At 37.2% G+C, this 25,628-nt stretch overlaps 1 protein-coding gene across 1 annotated transcript; it reads left to right on the top strand.

The window, feature by feature from the left end:
- The first annotated feature begins 19,926 nt into the window (after nucleotides 1-19,926).
- LOC110603361 (disease resistance protein At4g27190-like) lies at nucleotides 19,927-25,254 on the top strand. The gene is made up of 5 exons (XM_021741067.2): nucleotides 19,927-22,716; nucleotides 22,800-23,285; nucleotides 23,434-24,150; nucleotides 24,291-25,106; nucleotides 25,246-25,254. Exons 1-5 carry the CDS (start codon nucleotides 19,927-19,929, stop codon nucleotides 25,252-25,254), a joined length of 4,818 nt encoding a protein of 1,605 aa, XP_021596759.2.
- Nucleotides 25,255-25,628: the final 374 nt, after the last annotated feature.

Below are 25,628 nucleotides of genomic sequence, written 5' to 3'. Positions count from 1 at the left end.
GAGAAACAGAGAAGGGGAGACCAGCCACGGTGAAGTCATGCAGATCGTTGAACACTCTCCCATGACTATCGCTTTCTCTCCAGAGGATGCCCAGGGCGTTCAGATGCCCCACGATGATGCGCTTGTTGTTGAGGCTGTCATTAATAATTTTAAGGTGAAGAAGGTTCTGGTGGATGATGGGAGTAAGGTCAATTTATTGCCGTATCGGGTTTTCCAGCATATGGGAATCTCAGAAGAACAGCTGGTTCGGGACCAGTCACCAATCAAGGGGATCGGGGGAACGCCAGTAGTTGTAGAAGGGAAGGTAAAATTGGCTCTCACCTTGGGTGAAGCACCCAGAGCTCGCACTCACCACGAGGTATTTTTGGTGGTCAAACTTCCGTTAATCTACAACGCGATTTTGGGGAGGCCTGCGTTATTTAACTTCGAAGCTGTCACTAGCATCAGATATTTGGCACTTAAATTCCCAACGGAAGAAGGAGTGGGAATAGTCCGGGGCAGCCAGGAAGAGGCGAGAGCGGTATACTTAGCCACGGTAGCAGAACCGAGCTCCACCCAAGAAGCACTCGACTCGGAAGTTCTGGAGGTCAGGGATGAAGCGAAAGAAGCCCGAACAGAACCAGTTGGAGAGTTGGAAGCTTTCTCCCTATCAGAAGCAGAAGCAATAGCTACAATCACAGCCAGAAAAATGATAGATTTTGTATGGGGACATATCATCTGCAGGTTCAGCGTACCCAGAGTGCTCATTTCAGATAATGGTAGACAGTTTGATTGCAGCACCTTCAGAGCTTTCACAACGAACATGGGTATCTGGCATAAATTCTCCTCTGTGGCTCATCCTCAGACCAACGGCCAAACAGAAGTCACTAACAGAGCCATCCTTCAAGGGTTAAAGAAACGGCTAGATGGCGCGAGGGGGAATTGGGCGGAAGAACTCAATAGCATCCTATGGGCACTCCGAACCACTCCCAGAGCGCCTACTCAAGAAACACCGTTTTCACTTGCTTATGGCACAGAGGCTGTAGTCCCAGTTGAGTTGCAGATCCCCACTCACCGAGTTCAGTTCGTTAATGAGAACACTAATGGGGATAAATTAAGGAGCAACCTAGATGCTCTCGAAGAAGTTAGGGAAGAAGCCCGAGTCCGAACTGCTGCTTACCAACAACGAGCGGCAAGATATTACAATCAAAAAGTCAGAGAAAGAAGCTTAAAGGTAGGAGACCTGACTTTAAGTAATCTGGAGGCTACAGGAAAAAGAGCAGCCGCAGGCAAGCTAGCACCGACCTGGGAAGGTCCATTCAAGGTGACAAAGGTGGTTAAGCCCGGGGTATACCGAATTAAAGATATGCAAGGAAACCCCGAGCCCCACGCTTGGATCATCCAGCACTTAAAAAGGTATTTCCCCTGAAATATTTGTAAAGAAAAACATCGAATTCTGACAAATATGAATAAAATTGTTTATACGATGTGATTATCTTTTGTGAAAAGCATTTTTTCATGAAAAAGAACAGGGCTCAGAAAGATCCCTTGAAAAAACAGGACCTCAGTTAGGCATGAAACAAGCTGAGATGACGAAGCGACAGTAAGGCCAATAAGCCTGAACCTTGTGCAAAAACCTCAAAGAAGGTACCAAAAAGCAACCGGCGGGGCCCCGAGGTCACCCCGGACAAAAAAGACCAGGATCCCGTAAGAACCTCCTGGCACAAAAAGCAACCGGCGGGGCCCCGAGGTCACCCCGGACAAAAAAGACCAGGATCCCGTAAGAACCTCCTGGCACAAAAAGCAACCGGCGGGGCCCCGAGGTCACCCCGGACAAAAAAGACCAGGATCCCGTAAGAACCTCCTGGCACAAAAAGCAACCGGCGGGGCCCCGAGGTCACCCCGGACAAAAAAGACCAGGATCCCGTAAGAACCTCCTGGCACAAAAAGCAACCGGCGGGGCCCCGAGGTCACCCCGGACAAAAAAGACCAGGATCCCGTAAGAACCTCCTGGCATAAAAAGCAACCGGCGGGGCCCCGAGGTCACCCCGGACAAAAAAGACCAGGATCCCGTAAGAACCTCCTGGCACAAAAAGCAACCGGCGGGGCCCCGAGGTCACCCCGGACGAAAAGACCAGGATCCCGTAAGAACCTCCTGGCACAAAAAGCAACCGGCGGGGCCCCGAGGTCACCCCGAACAAAAAAGACCAGGATCCCGTAAGAACCTCCTAGCACAAAAAGCAACCGGCGGGGCCCCGAGGTCACCCCGGACAAAAAAGACCAGGATCCCGTAAGAACCTCCTGGCACAAAAAGCAACCGGCGGGGCCCCGAGGTCACCCCGGACGAAAAGACCAGGATCCCGTAAGAACCTCCTGGCACAAAAGACAAACCGGCGGGTCCCCGAGATCACCCCGGACAAAAACGGACGACGAGGATCTTAAAAGACCTCCCAAAGGGGTTCCGACCTCATAAAGAAGTTTTGGACATAATCGCCAAAACACTTTCAAACAAAAATCAAAAGCCGACCTCCTGAAGAGGTCCTGACCCCCTAAAAAGTAAATTCGGGGCACGATAGCCAAAAACATGGACTTCGAAAAAACACATCAACGCTAAAAGTTCGACTGAAAAGCAAAAGGCCGAGCTCCCGGCTCGGATAAAGATTTATATCCTCAAAGACCTGGGACCAAGCTCCCAGCTCGGATAGACTTATGTTCTCAAAGGCCTGGGTATAAAGGCTAATAAAAAAGGCCGAGCTCCCTCTTCTCAAAATATCAGCTAAGAACTGAGTTCACAACTGGAGGATAATTCAGAACTTATAAAATATGTACTTTTACATCACAAATACGAAAGAAAAATTCCAAGAAATATGAAAAAACTGATATTTCATTAAATGGCTGTTACAATTTATCTCCCCGGCGAGGCAGGAGGGTAAATAGTCCTTAACGGACTTACACCAGTAAGAACACCCTCGCCTGCATTCTCTCTGTTTACAGGAAGCTCGGTGTCTCTTGGGCCAGAGCTCTCAACATTAGTAGGGGCAACTTCTAACTCAGGGTGGAGGCCTTCTTTCTCAGAATCAAGATCATCCTCCTCTGACCCTAGCTCAGATTCCCCTGAAGAAGACTCAGCTGACCGGTCTATGTTCCTCCGGGAATCTCCTCGGGGCAAAGGGAAATCATCCTCCCCGTATAGCACTGACTCGCCATCTGAGTCCACTTCATGCCTACGAAGTTGGGCCAAAGGAATATCAGGAGCCTGTCTAGCTTCTCTTAAACCGCGATTGTAGCCAGTCGCATACATGCGGTAGGCCTTCATAACGAGTGCCTGTTTCATTTCACCAGAAGCTTTATACTTATTAAGATGCTCTTCGCAAGCCTCGGCTACAAATTCCTTAAACTCAGAAGAGTCTTTGTAGTCCTGAAGATAAGCTTCACAGGCCTGTTCAATTTTAACCTTCAGCTCATCAGACTCCTGATACTCCGCTATACACTGCTCACGCTTTAGTTGAGCTTTCCCTTCGGCATACTTTATCACCTCGAGCAGGGCTAAACATTTGCGTTCCAAAGCCCTGACTTCATCTTTTAACTGTTGTTGGCGAAGGTTGAACTCTTCAGCCGATGAAGACAGAGCTTTGATACGCTCAGAACTTGTGCCTAATTCCTGCTCAAGAACCTCTACCCGGGCTAGGGCACTATCCCTCTGAACGCTCGCCTCGTTCAGATGAGCTCGAAGTCCCTCGGAATCAGCCTTTAAGGCTTCATATTGGTGCAAGACCTCATTCTTCTGGCTCAAGGCCTCGTCCTTTTCCCGAAGAACCTCCGTCATAGAGGACAGCTGCCTTAAAACCTTGTTACAACGAACTTCCACTGCAGCCGCCCTCTCGTCCGACTCTTGGAGAACCCTGCGAGTACGAGATAACTCCACTTCCAGGGACTGGGCGTGCTCCTTCGCCTCAGTTGCCCTACCCTCAGCAGTTTCTAGGGCCTCCAACGCGGAATGCAATTCAGCCTGGAGGGATTGGGTATGCTCACGGGCAGCTAAAAGATTGCCTCGGGCGTCGCTAGTAGCAGATATGTTCTCCTCCAAGCGTGCTTCCTCAATCCGGCGATTCACAGACTCCCGGAGAGAATGATCTCGGGCATCTACCTCCATGAAAAGGCCCGTCACCTAACACGAAAAAGACAACCGATAAAAGAAAGGAATAAAAAGGATCAAAAGAGAAATAAAGAGACGAATTACCATCAGAAGCATCTCCCTGATTGTGTTCCCGAGCTCCTCTCGAGATCGAGATCGGAACGACGCTTGCTCCCTAGTAGAACTGGCTAATAGACCCGTGAGAGCAAGCAGGCGCTGATCCGAAGCCTCAGTAACCCCACCAAACATCCGTTCTCTGAGGATCTCCGCAACTACACTGGCAGGAGATTGATGGGTGATGTCCTCCGCATTCAAAATATCGTTGTCAGGAGCAGACAACAGAGGTACAACAGAAACGGCTTTTTCCTTCCCAACAGGAGGAAGGGCCGAAGAGGAGACTGCAGAAACCCTGGTCCTCTTCTGAGCAGGAGGTGGGATGGATACCTCAGGAGAAGCGGGACGCTTGTCCCCGGCTTTCATAACGACGCCTCCAACCCCAGAACTAGTCTTCATAGGAGCAGGGGCATCTCTGGTAAGAACCTCCGGGCTACCGTCATCCACAATAATGATCTCCGTTCCTTTCCCAAGGCCCTCTTCTTCAAGAGCGGGAGACTTAGACTCCCCCCCTGACACCCCTTCAGGAGAAGGGGCAAGACCCAACTCCACTTGTTCAGCGCCTTGGGTCTGCTCTACAATAGCTAGGGAGGTTCCCCTCACATCCTCCGAGGAAGCTGGAGTAGACTCGGACCCTTCAGCGGGCTTAAGAGACGAGCTCGACCCCCCGCGGCTAGATGTCCGAGCAGACTTGGTGCTGCGAGAGCTCGGCTTGGAAGCTCGAGAAGAAGCTTTGACGGGAGGTCGGCTGGCCTTCTTAGAGGAAGCAGTTTGAGCTAGCTCCGCAGCAATCTCAGTTACCGAACGCCCATCCCCAAAGGCATCAAAGATCGCATGCATACTCTCCCGAGACAGGTTAAAGTTCTTGGGAAAATTGATGCCGTCCATTCTAACCTCAGAAGCTGCAGAAAACAAGAAGTTATAAAGAGTCAGCATACTATCTGATATTATGAGCAAAGAAGAAACAAAATAGCCGGACAAAGCACTGTACCCGTGTCCCGGATATCCCTAAGGTTGGACGCAAACATACACTTCTCGACATCATACTTCCTCTCAACGGAAGTCAGTCGGAGCAGCCCGACCTGCTCGATAAGGCTCAATTGGGGCAAATCGTTAGAGCCCGGGAAAATCTCTCCCCACGATAGATCTACTTCCCATGATCGGCAGGACCCTAATTTCAGTTCCGCCACCAGGAAATTCTCTACCCAGCCCTTTATAGAATCCTTGTAGCCCGTAAGAATAGATAGCCCGTTACGGGGGGAAAAGTAATAGAAGTTGTGCTTTGCCCTAACCAGGCGGAAAAAAGTGACAAACAGACAGGCCGTGGGTGTAAAGCCCCAACCCAAACAGATAGACTCGAAGCAGGACATGAATAAAATAGAATTTGGGGATAACATTCGAGGAGTTACCCCAAAGTACTCAAAGACCTCAACAAAGAAAGGGGTAAAAGGAAGCGGTAGACCAAAGTCTCTCTGCTTCAGGAAAAACACTATGCTACGAACCTCTTGGGGATCCACCAAACCAGGAGGGGGAGGGTAAGGAAGAACAATCCTCTCATTCGGAAGAGGTGCTCGAATGAGATACAACGGAGTATCTAAAAACCTCCGGGAAATATGCTTAGTTATGTTGGAAGGTGTAATATGTGACTCAAGGTTAAAAACATCAGGAAGCTTTGAACTTGCCATGGAAGAACAAGGAGGCGTACCTGAGAATACGATAAGATGAGAAACACGCAGAAGGAGTCGCAGGAAAACAGAGAGCAGAAGAAAGCTAACTTCTTCGGAAGATGGAAAGAATTCGAAATGAAAGGCAATGATGAGACGAAGCGTTGGTCTGAACAGTTTTGTCTTGGAGCGGCGCGATCATTAATTGCTCTCGAAGTTTACCCTCTCAACGGTTAAGTAATAACCGGAGAGAGGGTAAAGGGGCAAAAGGATGATCGCTGGGCTTGTCTACATCTGTCAAGGGCCAGGTATGGCCCATCACTTAAAAGCCCGAACAGGCCCAACTTGTTCGGACCTGATTTACAGCCAAGACAACTTAACCCACAAGATTCACCACGACACCAAGGAAACAAGAGGGGCAGACTATGAAAAGACTTAAAAATACAGGGGGCATAAGGAAAGTCAGACATACGCATCACCTAAAAAGTTAAGATTGACTCTTGGTCATCAAACAAAGGCTGCGAGATCGGAAAAAGGCAATAAGGGCACCCTGGAGTCAATACAGAACGAAGAAACTCGAAGTGCAAAAAAGTAAAGACCGAGCTGAGGTCGGTTAGTCCAGCTCGGACAACATGACTTGAAAAGTTCGGCCAGCTAAAGGAGACAGTTCAAATCGCTAATCAAAGACAGAACTCTCAAAAACGGTTAGTCTAGCTCGGAAAGCATGACCTAAAAGCTCGGCCAGATGAAGAAAGCTCAAAGCCTAGTCCATCAACTAAATACCAAGTTCACAGGTCGGTTATTCCAGCTCGACAAGGTAAATCGACCGCTCGGTTGACCAAGTAGACCTGAAGCTCGGCTTATCGACTACAAGCAAGAATCCGCGAAATATGGTCAGGTCAGCTCAGAAAAAACAAAACAAAGTTTCAAATCGGCTACGAAGAAAAGCAATATCAGTACGTCATCCATGACAGAAAAAGAAAAGCTCAAGCATAAATGAAAAACAAGTACTTTATTAAAAGAAAAGTACATTACAGCACGTTACAAAGGCCTACACTACGGAATGAAAGACTATCCTTAAAGGATTTACATAGCCACATACATCATCATCTACGATTATATCGTTATCGCCTATCCTACTACTCTGGTCTTCAGCCCGGAGGAATCCGCACAGCTCGGAAAATAAGTTTAACAGAAAGGCCGAGATCTGTCTCGCTATTATGGGGGAACTGAACAAGTTGATTCCCATAAGCATTTCTCACTGTTCCCCCATAAGTCGGCACCTTGATTGCCCAAGTGTGATTCCCGGTAAATCCAAACAGGATATAATATCCCAGCTTGTTCGAATGTACCGTGAAAGCACGGGCTCCCTAGATACGGTGCCGAAGAGATCCCGAAGCATACACTCAGAAAAGTCGACGGAGACTTGACTCAGTGCAGCCGATCTCAGTACCACATAATACTGGTACTTCACACCAAAGGGAATAATAATACTGGTACTCCACACCAAAGGAAACTGCAAACCGAGCACTTGCGCCACTTCCATTTATATCAAAAGAGGAGAACAGGGGCATCACGGAAATTTCCTTTTCTTCAGCAGAAAAAGGCAAAGTTAAAGCGAACTCCCCAACAGCCCAGAACCTCTTTGGAGCTCGGATAACAAGCAGAGGGGGAGGCCGACCAGACAACCTAAGTAAAGCAGTTGCAGCAGCCTGCCGAATGGTCCCGTCCTTCGGCTGCCGCACCAGGAGGATCTCCAATGCACCATTCAGACGCCTTAAAGGTAACATCAAATTTTCAAGAATTTTGAACTGATCCATTTTTATCTCAGGAACTGCAAAAAGTTTCAAAACAGGGACAAGTCAGAAACAGTTCTCCCTTAAGATGATAAGAGCAAAATTAAAGCGAACCTCTGGGGCACAAAGCAATCTGTTCAAGGGAGGTGCCAAATAGACCTGCCATAGATAAAACAAGAATTTCTCGCTTCAACAGAAAGCTCAAAAATGAAGAAAAGCTGGCGCTGATATATACTCGGAGTCTGAGGACTTAGCACGGAGCAGAGCTACACTAGACTCTAAGCTAGTGGTGTCAGATTTTTTAAAGATATTCACGGAGAAGGAAAGAAAGGAGATATCCGGATAATGATGACAGAAAAGCAAAGGCGGCAGAGGACAAGAAGAATAAAGAAAAGACTGAAAGAGGAAAAAGCAGATAGAATTCAGAAACTGCGCAACGACTGAAAGATGAAAGGATGTTATTAAGGCACCTGAACCCGAACAGACGCGGCCATAATGATTTTTGATATTCACCCCCTCGGCAGTTGGGGCAATAACTACCGAGAAGGTGAAGGGGCAATTGATGACCGCTGGATTCCTTCACCTCGGACCAGGGGCTTGACCACAGCCCAAGGCCCATGACGAAGAGGTCCACGCACCTGATATATATAACTGGGCTGGTTCATCCCACCTTCAAGGCCGGGCTCGACCCATTTTCCTCACTCAGACCGGCCCAACTCTCAGCCCAGCCCAGGGTCCAGAATAATATTCACCCGACAGCCTGGCAGATCCGCTCAAATGTACGCACAAGGAGAATCAGAGGCCGTTACGCATGGAGCAGGCAGCTGATACCCTAGTACCTCCGAATCTGCATGGCAGAGACGCGTGGCCCAATCCTGGAGAGACCTCCATACGTCACTAGCAAGCAAGACAATGTATAAAAGAGGAGTCCCCTCCTCAGAAATGTTAAGCTTTTCTCTTCAATACAAAACCCTTGTAAAATCCTATTCCATTGGATCTCAGATCATCAGGAGTCATTCCAATACTCAAATCATTAAGTTGAAGAGAAAAATACGTGTAATTAAATGATAATTATGTAAAAATTATGTATAAAAATCCTCATCTTTATAAACATTTAATAAAATTCCCTTAAATCATTTTCATTCATTTATCACGTAAAATTGATATATTTTCTTTTGAATTAAGTAAAATTAGTATAAAATAAATTTAAAAACATATGTGAGGAGAGATTATTAATTTTTCATGTGACAATTTTGATTTTCTTTTAATTTAGTGTTTATTTTTTAATTTTTTTTAAAATTATTATCAGAATAATTACTAATTATTAAGATTCTCTCCGATGATAACTTTTAAAGTAGTATATTAGTGTTTTGACAAATAAAATATTATTATTAATATTAATTAAATAAATTTAATTTAGGACCTATAGATTTATTAATATTAATTAACAAAATCAAATGAAAAATACTTTTATACTAGTAAATTGATAAAATCATTTTATAAAATTAAAAAAAAAATTCAATGGTTATAAAATTCATGACTATCATTTTCTATAATATATTATAGATTTATATAAATGAGATATTTGAATAATTTTTAGATAGTTTTTCTAAGTTGAATATCAATTCACCTCTTTAAATTTGAAATTTTTATTTTTTTTTATTTATATATGAGTAATCCAATCAAATACCACCACCTGTTTAATTTGTCATATCACACTTCAATATATCTAATCTTTACACGATTGGTTATCCTTTGCCCTCTTTTCAACAGCAGGTACTTTTCTTAAACAGACTTTTTTTTCTTTTTTTTTCAAATACTCAAGCATTTAACGAGACTCTAAAGGTCTATTTATAAGAGGATTAAAGGAAATTTAAAGGTCCAACACACAAATTAAAAAAAATCAAAATAAGTTAAAATCAATTCAACCACACAACAAGACAAAATTCACGAACTGCACTGATTGCTCCACCGAAAAAAGAGATAATGAGATAATGACAAAATTCACCAATTTAAAACTTTATTAAATGCTATTTGTAAAGCATTCATAAAAAAATAAATCACATAACACATTTTTTAAATTTTTATTAGAAAAAAAAAAAAACATTTTTTTTTTCGATTGTAATATTCTCCAAAGGATGTTGAGGTTCGCTGTCCTGTCAAAAATTACTTATTGACCTCTTAAATGAATTTTAGAAGAAAATAATTTTTAAAGAAAAAGTAAATGATTTTGAAGTAGAAATGATTTAAGGGAAAAGTAGGAATTTCATATCTTCCCTGTAAATTTTATCGATTGTTATTATTATTATTTTCATACCATATTATTTTCATACCATATCGTGTCAAGATAAGAATCTCTTTCTTATCCTTTCTTTCTTTTGACATGTGTCAAAATAAGAATCTCTTTTTTTCTTATCCTTTCTTTCTTTTGACATGTGTCAAGATAAGAATCTCTTTTTTTTTATCCTTTCTTTCTTTTGACATGTGTCAAGATAAGAATCTCTTTTTAACATCAAGATAAGAATCTCATTAAAGAGTAAAGACGAAACACTATTATTTTGGGCTTTTGAATTGTTTTGCTTTATTAATAATTTATATTCTGTCTTTGTCTTGACAAGGCGTCCATGACAAGATTTCTTTTCTTTTCTTTTCTTTAACTCGTGATCCTTTTCCATAAACCACAATTCGCAAATCCTTCCGGTTCCACAATAATTTTTAAGGGTAATTTATATCCATATAATCCTTCAACTTTTAAGTTTATTATATTTTAATCCCTTACTTTTAATTTATTATTATGAAATCTCTTATTTTTTAAAATATTACATAAAAACCCATCTTTAAAAACATTACTTAAGAAAAGCTTTATAAACATTTCATAAAACACTCTCAAACCATTTTTTATTCATATATTAAATAAAATTGATGCACAAAAATTAAAAATAAAAAATAAAAGAGGAGAAATAATATTATTAATATTTTATATAGTACCTTTTTAATTTTTACATTGTAACACTGCATATATTATTCTGGTAGATAAATAAAAAAAAGATTTTAGGGATTTTCATGTAATATTTTTAAAGATGATGGACTTTGTTGTAACAAATTAAGAATAAGAAATTAAAGTGCAATAATTTTAGAGTAGTGTTTAATATTTAGTTAAATACATCTAAAAAATGTGAGAATAAATTATAAAAAATAATTTTTTTTTTATCATTTTTCATATACTTTTTTTTATTTTCACAATAAATAACTTCTAACTAAATAAACTTTTATCATTTCCCATATACTACAAATTTACTTTATTTTTTTATTTTTTTATAATAAAATTATTTAGTCTAGAATTACATAATATCTGAATATTATTTTTTTAAATAATCACAATTATTTTTAATTTAATTTATTTTTAATTTTATCAAATTATATTTTATTAATATATATAATCTAATTAATGATTATATATGTATAGAATAATAACAGCAATATTACATATATATATATATATATGTAACTATTAATAACAATTATAAATATATGTAAATATATATATCGATTTTATATATAATTATTTTAACAATTTATATTCTATCAGTATAATTATATTAATATTCAAGTAGTATATATACATAATTTTAAAATAAATTTTAATTAACTAATAAAATTATTTAAATTATATTATTATAAATATTTAGACCAATAACTAAAAGATATAATAATTTTATTATTATTATATATATCGATAATAATATAATTATAAATATATATAATTATTTTAATAATTTATATTCTAACATTATAATTGTAATAGTATATATAAATATATATAATTTATTTAAATAAAAAAAATTATAATTAATTAATTAGATAAATAAAATGATAAAATATTTAATAATTAAACAATATAATAATTATATGTGTAATTTTATTGAAATTATATGATATATAAAATATATGATATATAAAATATATGATATATATATAAATTAATTTTTCAGTATAATTTCAGTTTGATTTTTAGATTTAGAATCAGAACTAAAATTAAATATTTAAATAAATTTGATTCGATTATGGGTTCTGTTAAATATAGTTCTTTAATTAGATTTGTGATTCTCTAAAATCATGCACATTCTAAGGGAGAGGAAAAGAGCCATACCTGTCTAGACAGACAGAGAAGTCGCAACATTGATATTAGAAAAAACCATTTATTTCAGAAGACCTAGCACAGCGGAGAGAAAACTCTCAGAGAGAGATTGTACTTAACTTAAATTTAGGAGCTATAAAATTATTAATATAGATTAATTGAAATAATTTTATAATAGTCAACTGAAAAAATCATTTTATAACAAAATAAAATTAAAAAATCAATGGTTATAATAATAAAAGAAAACAATATAAATATATGTAACAAAGTAAATTGTTACGATTAAATAAAATTACTATTAAATTTAAAAAAAAATGATTATACAATATTATTAATTATTGAGAACTTAGAATATATTGATAGTATAAAATTAAAATGTTTATTCAATCTATTTTTTTAAAATCATACAGTAATAATTTAATTAAAATTTTAAATTAAATAAAATAAATGACATGGTTTTAACTTGTACTTTTTTAAATAAAAATATAAAGATGTTAAAAGCTATGTCGTTTTATTGATTGTAGTTGTTATCTTATATTGTTTATCTAAACTGTGTCGTTTTGTTTAGATTGAGTTGTTTGTATGCACATGCTGTGCGTGTGACTCAGTTTGGTATAAACAGGAAGCGATGCTTCCAGAACCAAACATAACGTCATTTTTCTGATTTTAAATAAAAGTTCTCATTTTCTTCATCTCTCTCTTCTGTTTCTGCACATGGTATCAGAGCAAGGTTCCTAACTCACGCCGGTGCGTCGCCGGTTGCATAGGAGAGATCCTTGGTTCTTTCGATAGATCTGGTCATGGCGAGCAATAGCAAGGAACAGAAAGGGACTGGAGCTCCAGAAAAATTGCAGACCGCGAATGCGGGGATGGGAGACCCACTGAGCCTTCAAACATCCGACCATCCAGGTATGAGTCTCGTTTCCGCACCTCTTGTAGGAACTAATTTCAGATCTTGGAGTAGGGCCATTAGAATAGCCTTAGGAGCCAAGATGAAATTAGATTTTGTCGAAGGCACTACTTCGGCACCTAGCAAAGACAGTGAAGGTTATGAACAATGGAAAAGATGTGACTTCATGGTCACATCTTGGATTCTCAACTCCATATCTAAGGAGTTAGTCAATGGTTTCATATACACCGCCTCTGCCAGAGATCTCTGGCAAGAGATCTGTGAGAGATTTGGAGAGTGCAATGGTCCTATGATCTATGAGTTACACAGGAAAATGTCTCTCATCTCCCAAGAAAACCAGTCTGTATCTGTCTACTTCACTAAGCTGAAGAGGTTGTGGGATGAGCTTGGGTCAGTCGAACCTCTTCCAACCTGCACCTGTGGAGCCTCTAGGGACATAGCTGAAATAACAAACAGGAATAGGCTCATGCAATTCCTAATGGGCTTGAATGAGGCCTTTGGGTCTGTGAGAGACCAGGTATTGGGGATGGACCCTTTACCTACAGTAAACAAGGCATACTCCATGGTTGTAAAATTTGAGTCTCAAAGGGAGATTCTGGGGGCAATGAATGACAACTCAGAATCTCTTGCCTTATTAAATAAGGCTCAAGCTCAGAATCTGTCCAGACCAAGGAGGTCTGAGGTCAAGAAGGGCCACTGCACCTTCTGCAACATGGATGGTCACACTCGAGAAGGGTGTTTTAAGCTGATTGGATACCCTGATTGGTTCAAGGGAAAGAACAAGGCAGGAACCCAATCTTTCAAAGGAAATAGAAGCACCAGAATTATGGCTGCTTTTGAGGGCAACAAGTCAGAAGAGGATAATCCTCTGGAATACCTGGACACACCAGGTAAAATACATGAATTGACATCCATGTTGAGCTCTTTAAAACAAGAAGTCTCCCAGCTTGTAAAAGGGAAGGGAACTCTTGCCCCAAGCACATCTCATGGATCTGAGGCACATTTCATGGACTTTGCAGGTAAGTCTACTGTCTATAACACTTGCAATGCACATATGCAAAATGTATCTAATTGGATCCTAGACACTGGAGCCACAAATCACATGTGTTCAGACAGCAATCTGTTCACCACCTTACAACCACTACACAAGCACATCTGTGTGTGCTTTCCAGATGGGAAAACAACTCAAGTTACTCAATCTGGAAAGCTAAATCTCTTTGGAAAATTGATTTTAGATGATGTTCTTTACATTCCACACTTTCAATATAACTTGATTTCTGTTGGTCAATTAATGAATAGCCATGGCTACTGTATAGTAATGTGGAAGGATTATTGCCTTATACAGGACCCACTGAATAAGAAGGTGGTGGCCATAGGCAAGAAACAAAGAGGCCTCTTCAGGCTGAACCAAATGAGCTTTTCTCATTCTGATGTAAGGAATTGTTTGTTTGAAATCATGAACTCTAATGCTGATCTTCACAGCTTTGTAAATAGCACTTTCTCCCAAATGGATTTGAATAAAGAACATTCCATGCAACTTGAGCAGACACATAAGCATGTAGTGACCATGAATGACATGCATGATAGATTAGGGCATGCATCAGTAGGTAAGCTCAAACATGTTAAAGGCATGAACATCAGTAATGAGGCTATGAGATGCTGTCCTGTTTGCCCCTTAGCTAAACAAGCCAGATTACCTTTTTCCAGAAGCCACACCTTAGCCTCAAAACCTTTTGAATTGGTCCATATTGACATATGGGGGCCATATAAGACTAGCTCTATCACTGGAGCTAAGTTTTTCCTCACCATTGTTGATGACTATAGTAGGGCTGTATGGACCTTCATGATGCACTTAAAAAGTCAGGCCTTTAGCTTGACTAGAAACTTTATACACATGGTAGAAAATCAGTTTAATACTACCATTAAAGTCATTAGAAGTGACAATGGAGGGGAGTTTCTAAGCCATAATTATAGTTCTCTGCTTATGAGCAAGGGAATTAAACACCAAAGATCCTGCCCCTACACTCCACAACAGAATGGAGTTGTAGAGAGGAAACACAGACACATACTTGACACTGCTAGAGCTTTGAAAATACAATCACAAGCCCCAATTCATTTTTGGTCAGAATGCATTTTAACTGCCACTTACCTCATTAACAGAATGCCTATGGAGCATTTTGGTTGGTCCACGCCTTATGAGAGGCTCTATGGGACCCCACCTGACTATTCTCACTTGAGAAAGTTTGGTTGCTTGTGTTTTGCTACTTCTGTGGGAATTCAGAAGGATAAATTTCAAGAAAGAGCCATTAAAGCTGTGATGATAGGGTATGCCAGCACACACAAAGCCTATAAGCTTTATAACATCAATGATAAAACCTTCTTTATTAGTAGGGATGTTATCTTTCATGAAAATATTTTTCCCTTCCAAGATAGCAGTCGGATTGAAAATCATGTGCTTCCTATTCCTGTGACTGAGAATGATTGTCCTGTTGTTGAAACCTGTCCATCTGGTCACACCAGTAATGACCTACAGAAACATCCTTCAGTTAGAAGGACACAAAGGCATAGACAAGCCCCTATCTGGATGCAAGACTATGTTGATTCCCAGCAAATATCCTTTATGACCTTCCATCCTCTACATCAATCTTACATTTGTAATGTCAACAAGGCTTCTGAACCTTGTACTTACACTCAAGCATCTAAGGATGCACATTGGGTTGAAGCCATGAAGCAAGAGTTTCAGGCCCTGGAAAATAACAGCACTTGGGTGCTCACTAATTTACCTAAGGGTAAGAAAGCAATAGGCTGTAAATGGGTTTATAAAGTGAAATTTAAGTCAAATGGGGATATAGAGAGATATAAGGCCCGGCTGGTGGCCAAGGGTTACAACCAGATTGAGGGGTTGGATTATAAGGATAGATTTTCCCCTGTGGCCAAACTTACAACTGTAAGAGTTTTGATTGCTCTTGCTACCTCCAAACAGTGGCCTATATTTCAATTGGATATAAATAATGCCTTTTTACATGGTAATCTTGATGAAGAGGTGTACATGACACCTCCCCAAGGCTATCACAAAGCTCAGCCAGGGCAAGTTTGCTTGCTTAAACGGTCCTTATATGGACTTAAACAAGCCTCCAGACAGTGGAACATTGAATTTACCACTTTTCTGAAGGGTTTAGGCTTTGTGCAGTCCCCCCATGATCATTGTCTCTTTACACAGCACACTGATGTTTTAACTTTGATATTGCTTATATATGTTGATGATGTTATTTTGACTGGAAACTCCATTGATGCCATTACTGAATGCAAACTCGCTTTAGATTCAAAATTTACTATCAAAGATTTGGGACCCCTGAAATATTTTTTGGGACTGGAGGTTGCTAGATCCTCTCAAGCAACTTTACTCAGTCAAACTAAGTATATTTCGGACATATTGAAAGATGCAGGCATGTTTCATTGTAAACCTGCCTCTTGTCCTTTACCTCAAGGATTGCATTTATCTCCTGATTCAGGAGAGGTTTTTGATAAACCTGATTTATATAGGAGACTGATTGGGAGGCTCCTTTATGTTAATCTCACAAGGCCTGATATATGTTATGCTGTGCAACACTTGAGTCAATTTATGAGCATGCCCCGAAAGCCTCATTGGGAGGCTGCTTTACATGTGCTTCGCTATCTTAAGGGCTCTTTACATCAGGGGCTTTATTTTCCTGTAAGTACTGATTTATCTCTAAATGCCTACTGTGACTTTGATTGGGCAGCTTGCACTTATTCCAGAAAGTCACTATCCGGATATTGCATATACTTGGGCTCTTGCCTTGTCTCTTGGAAAACAAAGAAACAGCCTACTGTTTCTAAGTCCTCAGCTGAGGCTGAGTATCGTGCAATGGCTAACACTGTGTGTGAACTCCTCTGGATTAGCTATATTTTGCAGGATTTGCAGGTTCACACCCAATTGCCCATTCCATTGCACTGTGATAACAAAGCTGCCATCCACATTGCTGCCAATCCGGTTTTCCATGAGCGCACGAAGCATATCGAGATAGATTGCCACCTGGTGAGAGATCAACTTCAACGGGGATTTATTTTACCTCACCATGTCACTACTGAAGAACAGCTGGCTGACTTATTCACCAAGGCCCTATCAGCCTCACGCCATAGCACATTAACCAGCAAGTTGAATCTTCTGCCTCTCCCAGCTTCAACTTGAGGAGGGGGTGTTAAAAGCTATGTCGTTTTATTGATTGTAGTTGTTATCTTATATTGTTTATCTAAACTGTGTTGTTTTGTTTAGATTGAGTTGTTTGTATGCACATGCTGTGCGTGTGACTCAGTTTAGTATAAACAGGAAGCGATGCTTCCAGAACCAAACATAACGTCATTTTTCTGATTTTAAATAAAAGTTCTCATTTTCTTCATCTCTCTCTTCTGTTTCTGCACAAAAGAAACCTTAGCAAGAAAGGTTCTCGTAGGATTCTTCGATTTTAATTTTGATATGATTTTTGCTAAGAGTAAAAATTGAAATTAAAATTTTAATTCTTTTATTTTTAATAATTATAATCAAAATTAAATTTGATAGATTTTCATTACGATTCTAAACAATTTTACTATGATTTCAGTTGAATTCTGATTTTTATTTTTTTTAACTTTAATTTTAATTAAAATTTTGATTTTTATGAATTAAATTATAAAATTATTATATTTATTTTAAAATAATAAATAATTAATATTAAAATAATAATAATAATAATAGTATTAATATTTAAATAATAATAATATCGATATTAATATATATTTTATATAATCTCAATAAAAATAATATTTTATTTTTTATATAATTATTAATTATATATTTTTAATATAAAAATACATAAATAATTAATATATAAAGATATATTATATTATTAATATATAATTCACTTATATAATATAATTAAAAGCTTCATTTTATATATTTATAATTAAATAATATATATATATATATATATAATCTATTTATATAAAATAAACTATGATTAACTAATTAAATTATTTAAATCATATTATTAAAATTTTTAATAACTAATTAGATTATATAATTATTTTATAATATTCTTAATAACTATTTAATAATTAAGAGAGTGTCCCAGTTCAGAAAAAATAATTAAGAGAGAGTGACATATTTAAATTATATAAATAATTTAATTTATAAAAATAGTTAGGTAATATTAAATAAAAAATAATAAAAAAAAGTATATAAACGTACATAAAAAAACTATAACTTTCAAATAACTATTTTATTTATACCTTAATTAAAATTTAAATTTATTAAATAAAATTTTATAATTTAATAATATAAATTATAAAATTATATTAAAAATATATAAAATATAAAATATAAAATATATTACTGAAATTACATAATATAACTATAATATTATTAAAATTTATAATATTTTTATTTTTTATTTTCTAAATTTACATAAAAATATAAATTTGTAAAGTATTTTTTTAATACAAAATTATTACATTACAAAAACTAATGACCACTTAAAAAATTTATATAAGATAACAACATAATCTTTAAATAATAAAATAAGATATTACTTTTAATTAATAGTTATGTTATTAATTTAATATAATTTTCTTATATTAATTTATAAAAAATATATTTATAAATTTGAAAAATCAATTGACATTAATTTAATATATTTTCTATAAAATAATTATTTTAATAAAATAAATACCATTTTACATAAAATCATAATAAATAATATGTAATTTCCGTAAATTTAATTTATTTTTAGCAAAATAAACTCCTCTAGATAGTATATATAATTGAAATTTTAGAAATTAAAGTACATAAACATTTAAAATAATTTTATAGAAATATAAAAGTGTTTAAAACTATAAGAAAATAAAAATATAATTATAATTTTTGTATTAATAAATAATTGATAATTTTATTATTAATATTTTAAAGAATTAAAATTTTATTTTAACAATATTTTTTTAATAATGTATTCGATAGATTCATTTTTTTTTATTTTTTTATAATAATTTAATCATATAAATGTATTTCAATTAATCAAAGTAAGCTCTGTTCCTTTTGCATAAAATGATTTCTAATAAAATGTTTTTACATTTTCAAATGTTTGATATAATCAGAGAAATCGTTGCCTGAACATTTTCTTTTGTCAAAAAATTATGTCAATTTTATGAAAAAGAAAAGAGAGTCATTTTACTATATATTTTGAAAATTTAATTAACATCACTATATACAAATTTATTAATATTTTTCATTTTTTAAATAAGATAATAAAAATAAATTATTTTATTATAAAATATTTTTTATAAAAAATATTTTAAATACAAATTGTTTTTGGCAAATATATGAAGGCCAAATTAAATTTAAATTGAAGTAAAAGCTTAATTATTTAAAATATAATGCAGAAGTTTGATAGTAATTCGAATTAAAAAAAGATTGGAAGATTTATTATTTAGTTTTCAAGTATTTTTATTATTAATAAATTAATTTTTATATTTTTAAAAATTTATTAAAATATTTTTATTTTTTTATCAATAAAATAATTTTTTTTAAAATAAATAAAAAATGAGAGAAAAAAATTTTAAAATTTAATTTTACCATTAAATAAAATTTTTTATTTAATGTCTAAATATTATTATTATTAATAAATTAATTTTTATATTTTTAGAAATTTATTAAATTATTATTTTTTTTAAATTTATTAGAATTTTTTTTTCTTTTTTCGTCATTAAAATAATTTAAAAAAAAAAAAAGAAAACGTGTAGAAAAAAATTAAAAATAAAAAATATAATTAAAAAAAATTAAAAATAAAAAGAAGAAAAATAATTTGATATTTTATTATATTTTTAATTATATAAATAATAAAAATTATTTTATTGATGTTAAAAAAAAAAAAAATATTTTATAAATTTTAAAAGATATAGGAATTGAATTATTATAATAATCGCAAACTAAATAGTAAATCTCGAAGAAGAAAGAGGGGGGTACGTCGGTCTGCTCCCAGTCAACGCGTTTGAAAGCTCCGTCCATATTTTTCGCCAAACTCAATCTTGCCATCACCATGTTCTCCGGTTTTTCTCTCTGACAACTTTCGTCGTTGATTAATTTTATCCGATTCCGTTTGCTGTTATTGTCATTCCTTGCTTTTAATCGTCATCACGAAATGGGTCTCGAGTACATTGTTAGTAGTGTTTCCGCTGTTGTGGAGTACACAGTCGTCCCAATCAAAAGGCGCATAGGTTACGTCCTCAATTACAAGAGCAAGGTTGAAGATCTCGAGTTGCATTATGAGAAACTGCGATATTCAATGGAGAGGGTGCATCATTCCATTGATGAAGCTACATGGAATGGGGAAGATATCCTAATGGGTGTCATAAAGTGGATGACTTCTGCAAAAGAAACCGCTTTAGAGACAGAAAAATTTATTGCCGATGAAAATCAAGCAAAGAGGTGTTTCATTGGTCTGTGTCCAAATTTGATGAAGCGCTACCAGTTTAACAAGAGAGCAGAGAAGAAGATCTTTGCTATTGTTAAGCTGCTTGATGAAGGACAATTTGAGAAAATTTCGTACCGTGCTCCTCTGCAATTATCACTTGCTACATCTTCGGATGGTAGCAACTCCTTACCTTCAAGAAAGATAATTTTGGAAGGAGTCATGGGTTCACTTGCAGACCCTAACATTAACTTGATTGGGGTTTATGGAATGGGAGGGGTGGGTAAGACCACCCTAGCGAAGGAGGTCTGCAGACAAGCTTTGGAATGCGGCCAATTTGATGTTGCAGTTATGGCTGTTGTGTCTCCAGAAGCAGACTACCGAAGAATCCAAGCTCAGATTGCTGACGGGCTCGGCCTGAAATTTGATGAGATGACTCTATTAGGTAGAGCAGCCCGACTAAGCTTGCGCATAAAGAGGGAGACGAAGATCCTTTTAGTTTTGGATGATATTTGGCAGCCAATTAACTTTGAGGAGCTAGGAATTCCTAATCACAAGGGATGCAAGATATTACTGACTACAAGAAATCGAGATGTACTCCGTAGAATGGGTGCAGATATAAACTTCGCGCTTGAAGTCCTACCGGAAGAAGAGGCAATGCGTTTATTCGAGACGATGGTGGGTGATGTAAATAAAGATTTGGAATTGCAACCTATAGCAACTGAAGTGGTAAAAAGGTGTGCAGGTTTGCCCCTTTTAATTGTCGCAATTGCAAGATCTTTGAGAGATAAAGATTTGTATGCTTGGAAGGATGCTGCAGAGAAGCTGTCTAGAGTTGAGGAACCAGAAATTTATCATTCTGTATACCGTGCTGTGGAGTTGAGTTATCATTGTTTGGATGGAGATGAAGTGAAGTCAGTTTTCTTGCTCTGCAGTCTGCTTAGACAGAAAAATATTTGGATCCCAGACTTGTTGAAGTACAGTATTGGTCTGGGTTTGTTAAAAAACACACATACAATTGATGCTGCAAGAAACAGATTGCACAAATTGATCAGTGACCTCAAAGCAAGTTGCTTGTTGCTAGACGGGACAACGAATGGGTTCGTGACAATGCAGGACGTTCTTCAAGATGTCGCTGCCTCGATTGCATCCAAAAACGGGCAGGTGTTCATGGTCAGGAGTGAGAGTCGACCGGTGGAATGGCCAGAAGATACTCTCAAAAGCTGCACAGGAATTTCTCTGCGTTCCTGTGATAGGCTTGAACTTCCTGAAAAGTTAGAATGTCCGAAGCTTGAGTTTCTTTTGCTTCACGCAAAAGATCTTTCTTTGAGTATCCCTGATTTTTTCTTCGAAAGAATTCAAAAACTACGGGTGTTGGATTTCTCTGGAATTAGTTTCTCGCACCTACCTGCATCGCTTGTTTTCTTAACAAACCTTCGAACCTTGCGTTTGGATCATTGCATTTTGCTTGATGTATGCATCATTGGAGAGTTGAAGAATCTAGAAATTCTTACCTTTGTGGGTTCTGATATTGTTGAGTTGCCACGAGAAATGGCGCAACTGAATAGGCTAAAGTTGCTAGACTTAAGCCATTGTTCCAAACTCAAAGTGATTCCAGCAAACGTCATATCATGGATGGTTAGATTGGAAGAATTATATGTGGGCAATAGCTTTAATGGGTGGGAGATTGAAGGGCTCAGCGATCGAGGAAATGCAAGTCTTGCAGAGGTGAAGTCGTTGCCTCACCTAACAGCTTTGGAAATACATATCCAAGATGCCAATACAATACCAAAAGACTTGTTCTCTGAGAGGCTGGAAAGGTTTAGGATATTAATAGGAGGTGAATGGGACTGGGATATTGGAAACTATGAAGTCTTAAGACTGCTGAAGCTTAAGCTCAATACGAGCATTCATTTGGAGCATGGGCTTAAAATGTTGCTGAATAGAACGGAAGATCTATATTTAGATGAAATCAAGGGGATTAAGTCCCTATTGTATGATCTAAACATAGAAGGATTTCCACAATTAAAGCATCTCCATGTCCAGAATAATTCTGAAGTTAAACACGTCGTTGATTCAGTAAAGTGGGTCTCGTATGCTGCCTTTCCCATCCTGCAGTCTTTGTCCGTCGAAAATTTGGTGAACCTGAAGAAAATCTGTCATGGCGAGCTTGCAGCAAGTTCTTTTAGCAAACTAAGAAGTTTAAAAATCAAGAGCTGCCATAAATTGAAGAATCTTTTCGCATTTAATATTATTAGAGGCCTTTTACAACTTCAGGAAATGGAAGTAACTAATTGCAAAAACATGGAGGAGATTGTTGCTGACGAAGATGCACACAGCAGCAATGTAGAATATGAAGCAGTTGAGTTCAGTCAATTTCGCTCCTTGGCACTAAAAGGTCTACCAACTCTCAGAAGCTTTTGCTCCATAGCGAAGGTGCCTTCAACAGTTCATTCAGGGTTCAAGGATATTGTCGAGGAGGATGAACTTAGTATTCCACCTCCGCTATTCACTTTTATGGTATGTTCATGCACTGAACTCTTTCATATAAATTGTATTTCAGTATTTATTTGTAATAATTAAATGAAGCATTTTATGGACAGGTTCCCAACTTAGAGGAGTTGAAAGTATCCTCGATTCCCTGTGAAAGAATATGGCACAGCCACAGCCAGTTTCCCACAGCATCTTCACACTTGACAAGCTTGATTGTGCACGGTTGCCACAACTTGAAGTACGTTTTCACATTTTCAATGGCTAAATGTGCTCCACGACTGAAAAAACTTGAGATAAGTGATTGTGAGCTCATGAACGAAATAATAGCAACAGACGAATTTGCAGAAGAACCAGGGAAGACTAGATTGCTCTTCACAGATCTGGAAGTCCTGAAGCTCAAGAATCTCCCAAATGTCTCCAGTTTCTGCAATGCTTGTGACTTAATTGAATGCCCTTCTCTGAGAAACCTGTTGATAAAGAAGTGCCCTGCCATGGAAACACTCATCTCTAATTCAAGTGCAAACAACAAAGCCACCGACGAAGCAAAACTAGAGGAGAGCCACCGCTCCAAAACTCGATCATTCTTTAATGAAAAGGTGAATTTTCTGATTCATCGCATCTGATGTTTCTTTCCTTCATTTTCTTCCTCTCTTCTTCAGATTTTCCTTTCAGCTTCCCCCACTCAACTTCCCACTTAATGTTTTATATTTACCAGGAAATGGCTTATTTTTATTGGCATTGCAGGTTGTGTTCCCCAACTTGGAAGAGATGGAACTCTCCCACATCAGTCACGTGGAGAACATATGGCCCAGCCAACTTGCTCCAGACTCGTTTCCAAAACTAAAAAGCGTACGAATTAAATATTGTGAAAATCTACGGATTCTTTTCCCATTCAATGCCTTGTTAGCATTCCGTAGTTTAGAGAAGCTTGGCGTAATTGATTGTTGTTGTCTAGAAGAGATATACCAACTCCAGCAGTTCAATGGTGAAGGAATAAATGAGGAAGCAGAGTTTCAATTGACAGAGTTGTATCTAAGTGGGCTACACAATTTAAGGACTATCTGGAGCAATGACCCGCGAGGAATTTTCAATTTCGATAATATTCATTTGATACATGTTTCACACTGTCAAGTTCTGAAACATCTCTTTCCAGCCAGCATAGCTAGGCGTCTCCCCTTGCTGAAAGAGCTTGCAATACGCTCTTGTGGGGTGGAAGAGATTGTTGCAGAGGAAGGAGACATGGGAGAAATCCCTCGTTTTGTGTTCCCTCGATTAACCTCCTCAGAACTTCAAAATCTACCAAATTTGAGGAGTTTCTATGGAGGGATGCATACTCTGGAGTGGCCAGTGCTTAAATACCTGAAGTTTTTTGGTTGTGACAAGGTGATGAAGTTCAGCTTAGAAGATGCGAGTTCCCAAGAAGACATCCCAATTCAGCAATCTCTTTTTGTGGCTGCTAAGGTATACTCTTCCCCTTTATCCATAGTTTAAAACAATTACATCATCTAAATTATAATAAAATATTTCTTAATTTGATTAAATTACAAATTAAGATATATTTGAGATGAAGTGCAATGAGCTTATGCTTGATTATTTTCCAGGTTTTCCCAAATTTGGAGGAATTGAGTATTGATGGAAAGGACATGATGATGATATTGGAATGGCAATTACCGAAGAAGTTCTTTTACATGCTAAAACTTCTTGAGCTTAGGTCGTTTGAGGAAGAATTACCTGTTTCTCTGTTTGGTTTCCTTGGAAGATTACAAAATCTTGAGAAAATTGTGTTGAGCGATTCTTCGGTTAAAGAGCTGTTCCTGTGTGAAGGAATCGATGTGGCTGCCGAGGAACTCCCGCGGGTAAGATACTTGGAGTTAAATAGGCTATTTGATCTGAAGAATATATGGAAGCAAGACTCTCAATTGCTTCAAAACGTTGAAATTCTGAGAGTTCAGTTTTGTGAAAATTTAGTTAATTTGGTATCATCCTCCGCTTCTTTTCACAATCTAACGTATCTAGAAGTATGTCACTGCAACGAATTAAGGAAATTGGTAACATCGTCAGTGGCCAAAACCATGGTGAACCTTGAAAAGTTGCGGGTTGAGGAATGTGCCATGTTGACGGAGATAGTAGCAGAAGAACAAGAGGAGACATGTGATGAGATTGTTTTCAGCAAATTGAAAACTGTGGCGCTTGTTGGTTTACGGAACCTCACAAGCTTCTGTTCAGCTGGCCACACTTTCAACTTCCCATCTTTGAAAAAAGTGATTCTGGCAAGATGCCCAAAGCTGAGAATTTTCTCCCATGGAATTTTGTGCACACCAAATCTGGAGAGGGTACTGACAGAATTTCCTGGTGATAAGAGAAGGCGTGTGGAGAGCAGCCTCAATGCCACCATAGAGCAGATGTATGCGGAAATGGTGAGTATTGGTTAAATTTTCTTCCTTCTTGCATATAAATTAAACTTTTTAATTAGTGAAATCTAATGGTTCTATTCTCTATCATTTGGCTGGTCATTGCATTTTTTCATGGTCAATATATGGGTGTCTGAAATTGCAGAATGCCTGAGATCACCAGCCTTCTGGGAGATGTCGTCAATTGATATTTATCTGATTGAAGTTTCTTTTTTCTCTCTCTTTTTTTTTTTTTTTCCATCTTCATCTTGTTGAAGTACTAATATGTTCATATGATCGTGTGTTATGCTCTATTTTCTAAGCATATTAGCTTTCAGAAGACTTTTGGACCATAAATAGCTGAATTTGTGTGCAAGTTGTTCTGTAACGAATTTCTCATGTATTTGACATTAAAATTTCATTTTTATTTGTAGCTTTATTGTTCTTCATGATCTGACAGATTAGATATGCAGATTTATAGACCCATATGAATTTGCCATAGTAGTAATTTTGTAATTGCAATTTGAAGCAATGAAATCTTGATCTAGT

The sequence above is a fragment of the Manihot esculenta genome, chromosome 11 (genome assembly GCF_001659605.2).
Source record: "Manihot esculenta cultivar AM560-2 chromosome 11, M.esculenta_v8, whole genome shotgun sequence".
NCBI lineage: Eukaryota > Viridiplantae > Streptophyta > Magnoliopsida > Malpighiales > Euphorbiaceae > Manihot > Manihot esculenta.
Note: the sequence above shows the minus strand (reverse complement) of the source record. Positions and strands in the feature narration are given on the sequence as shown.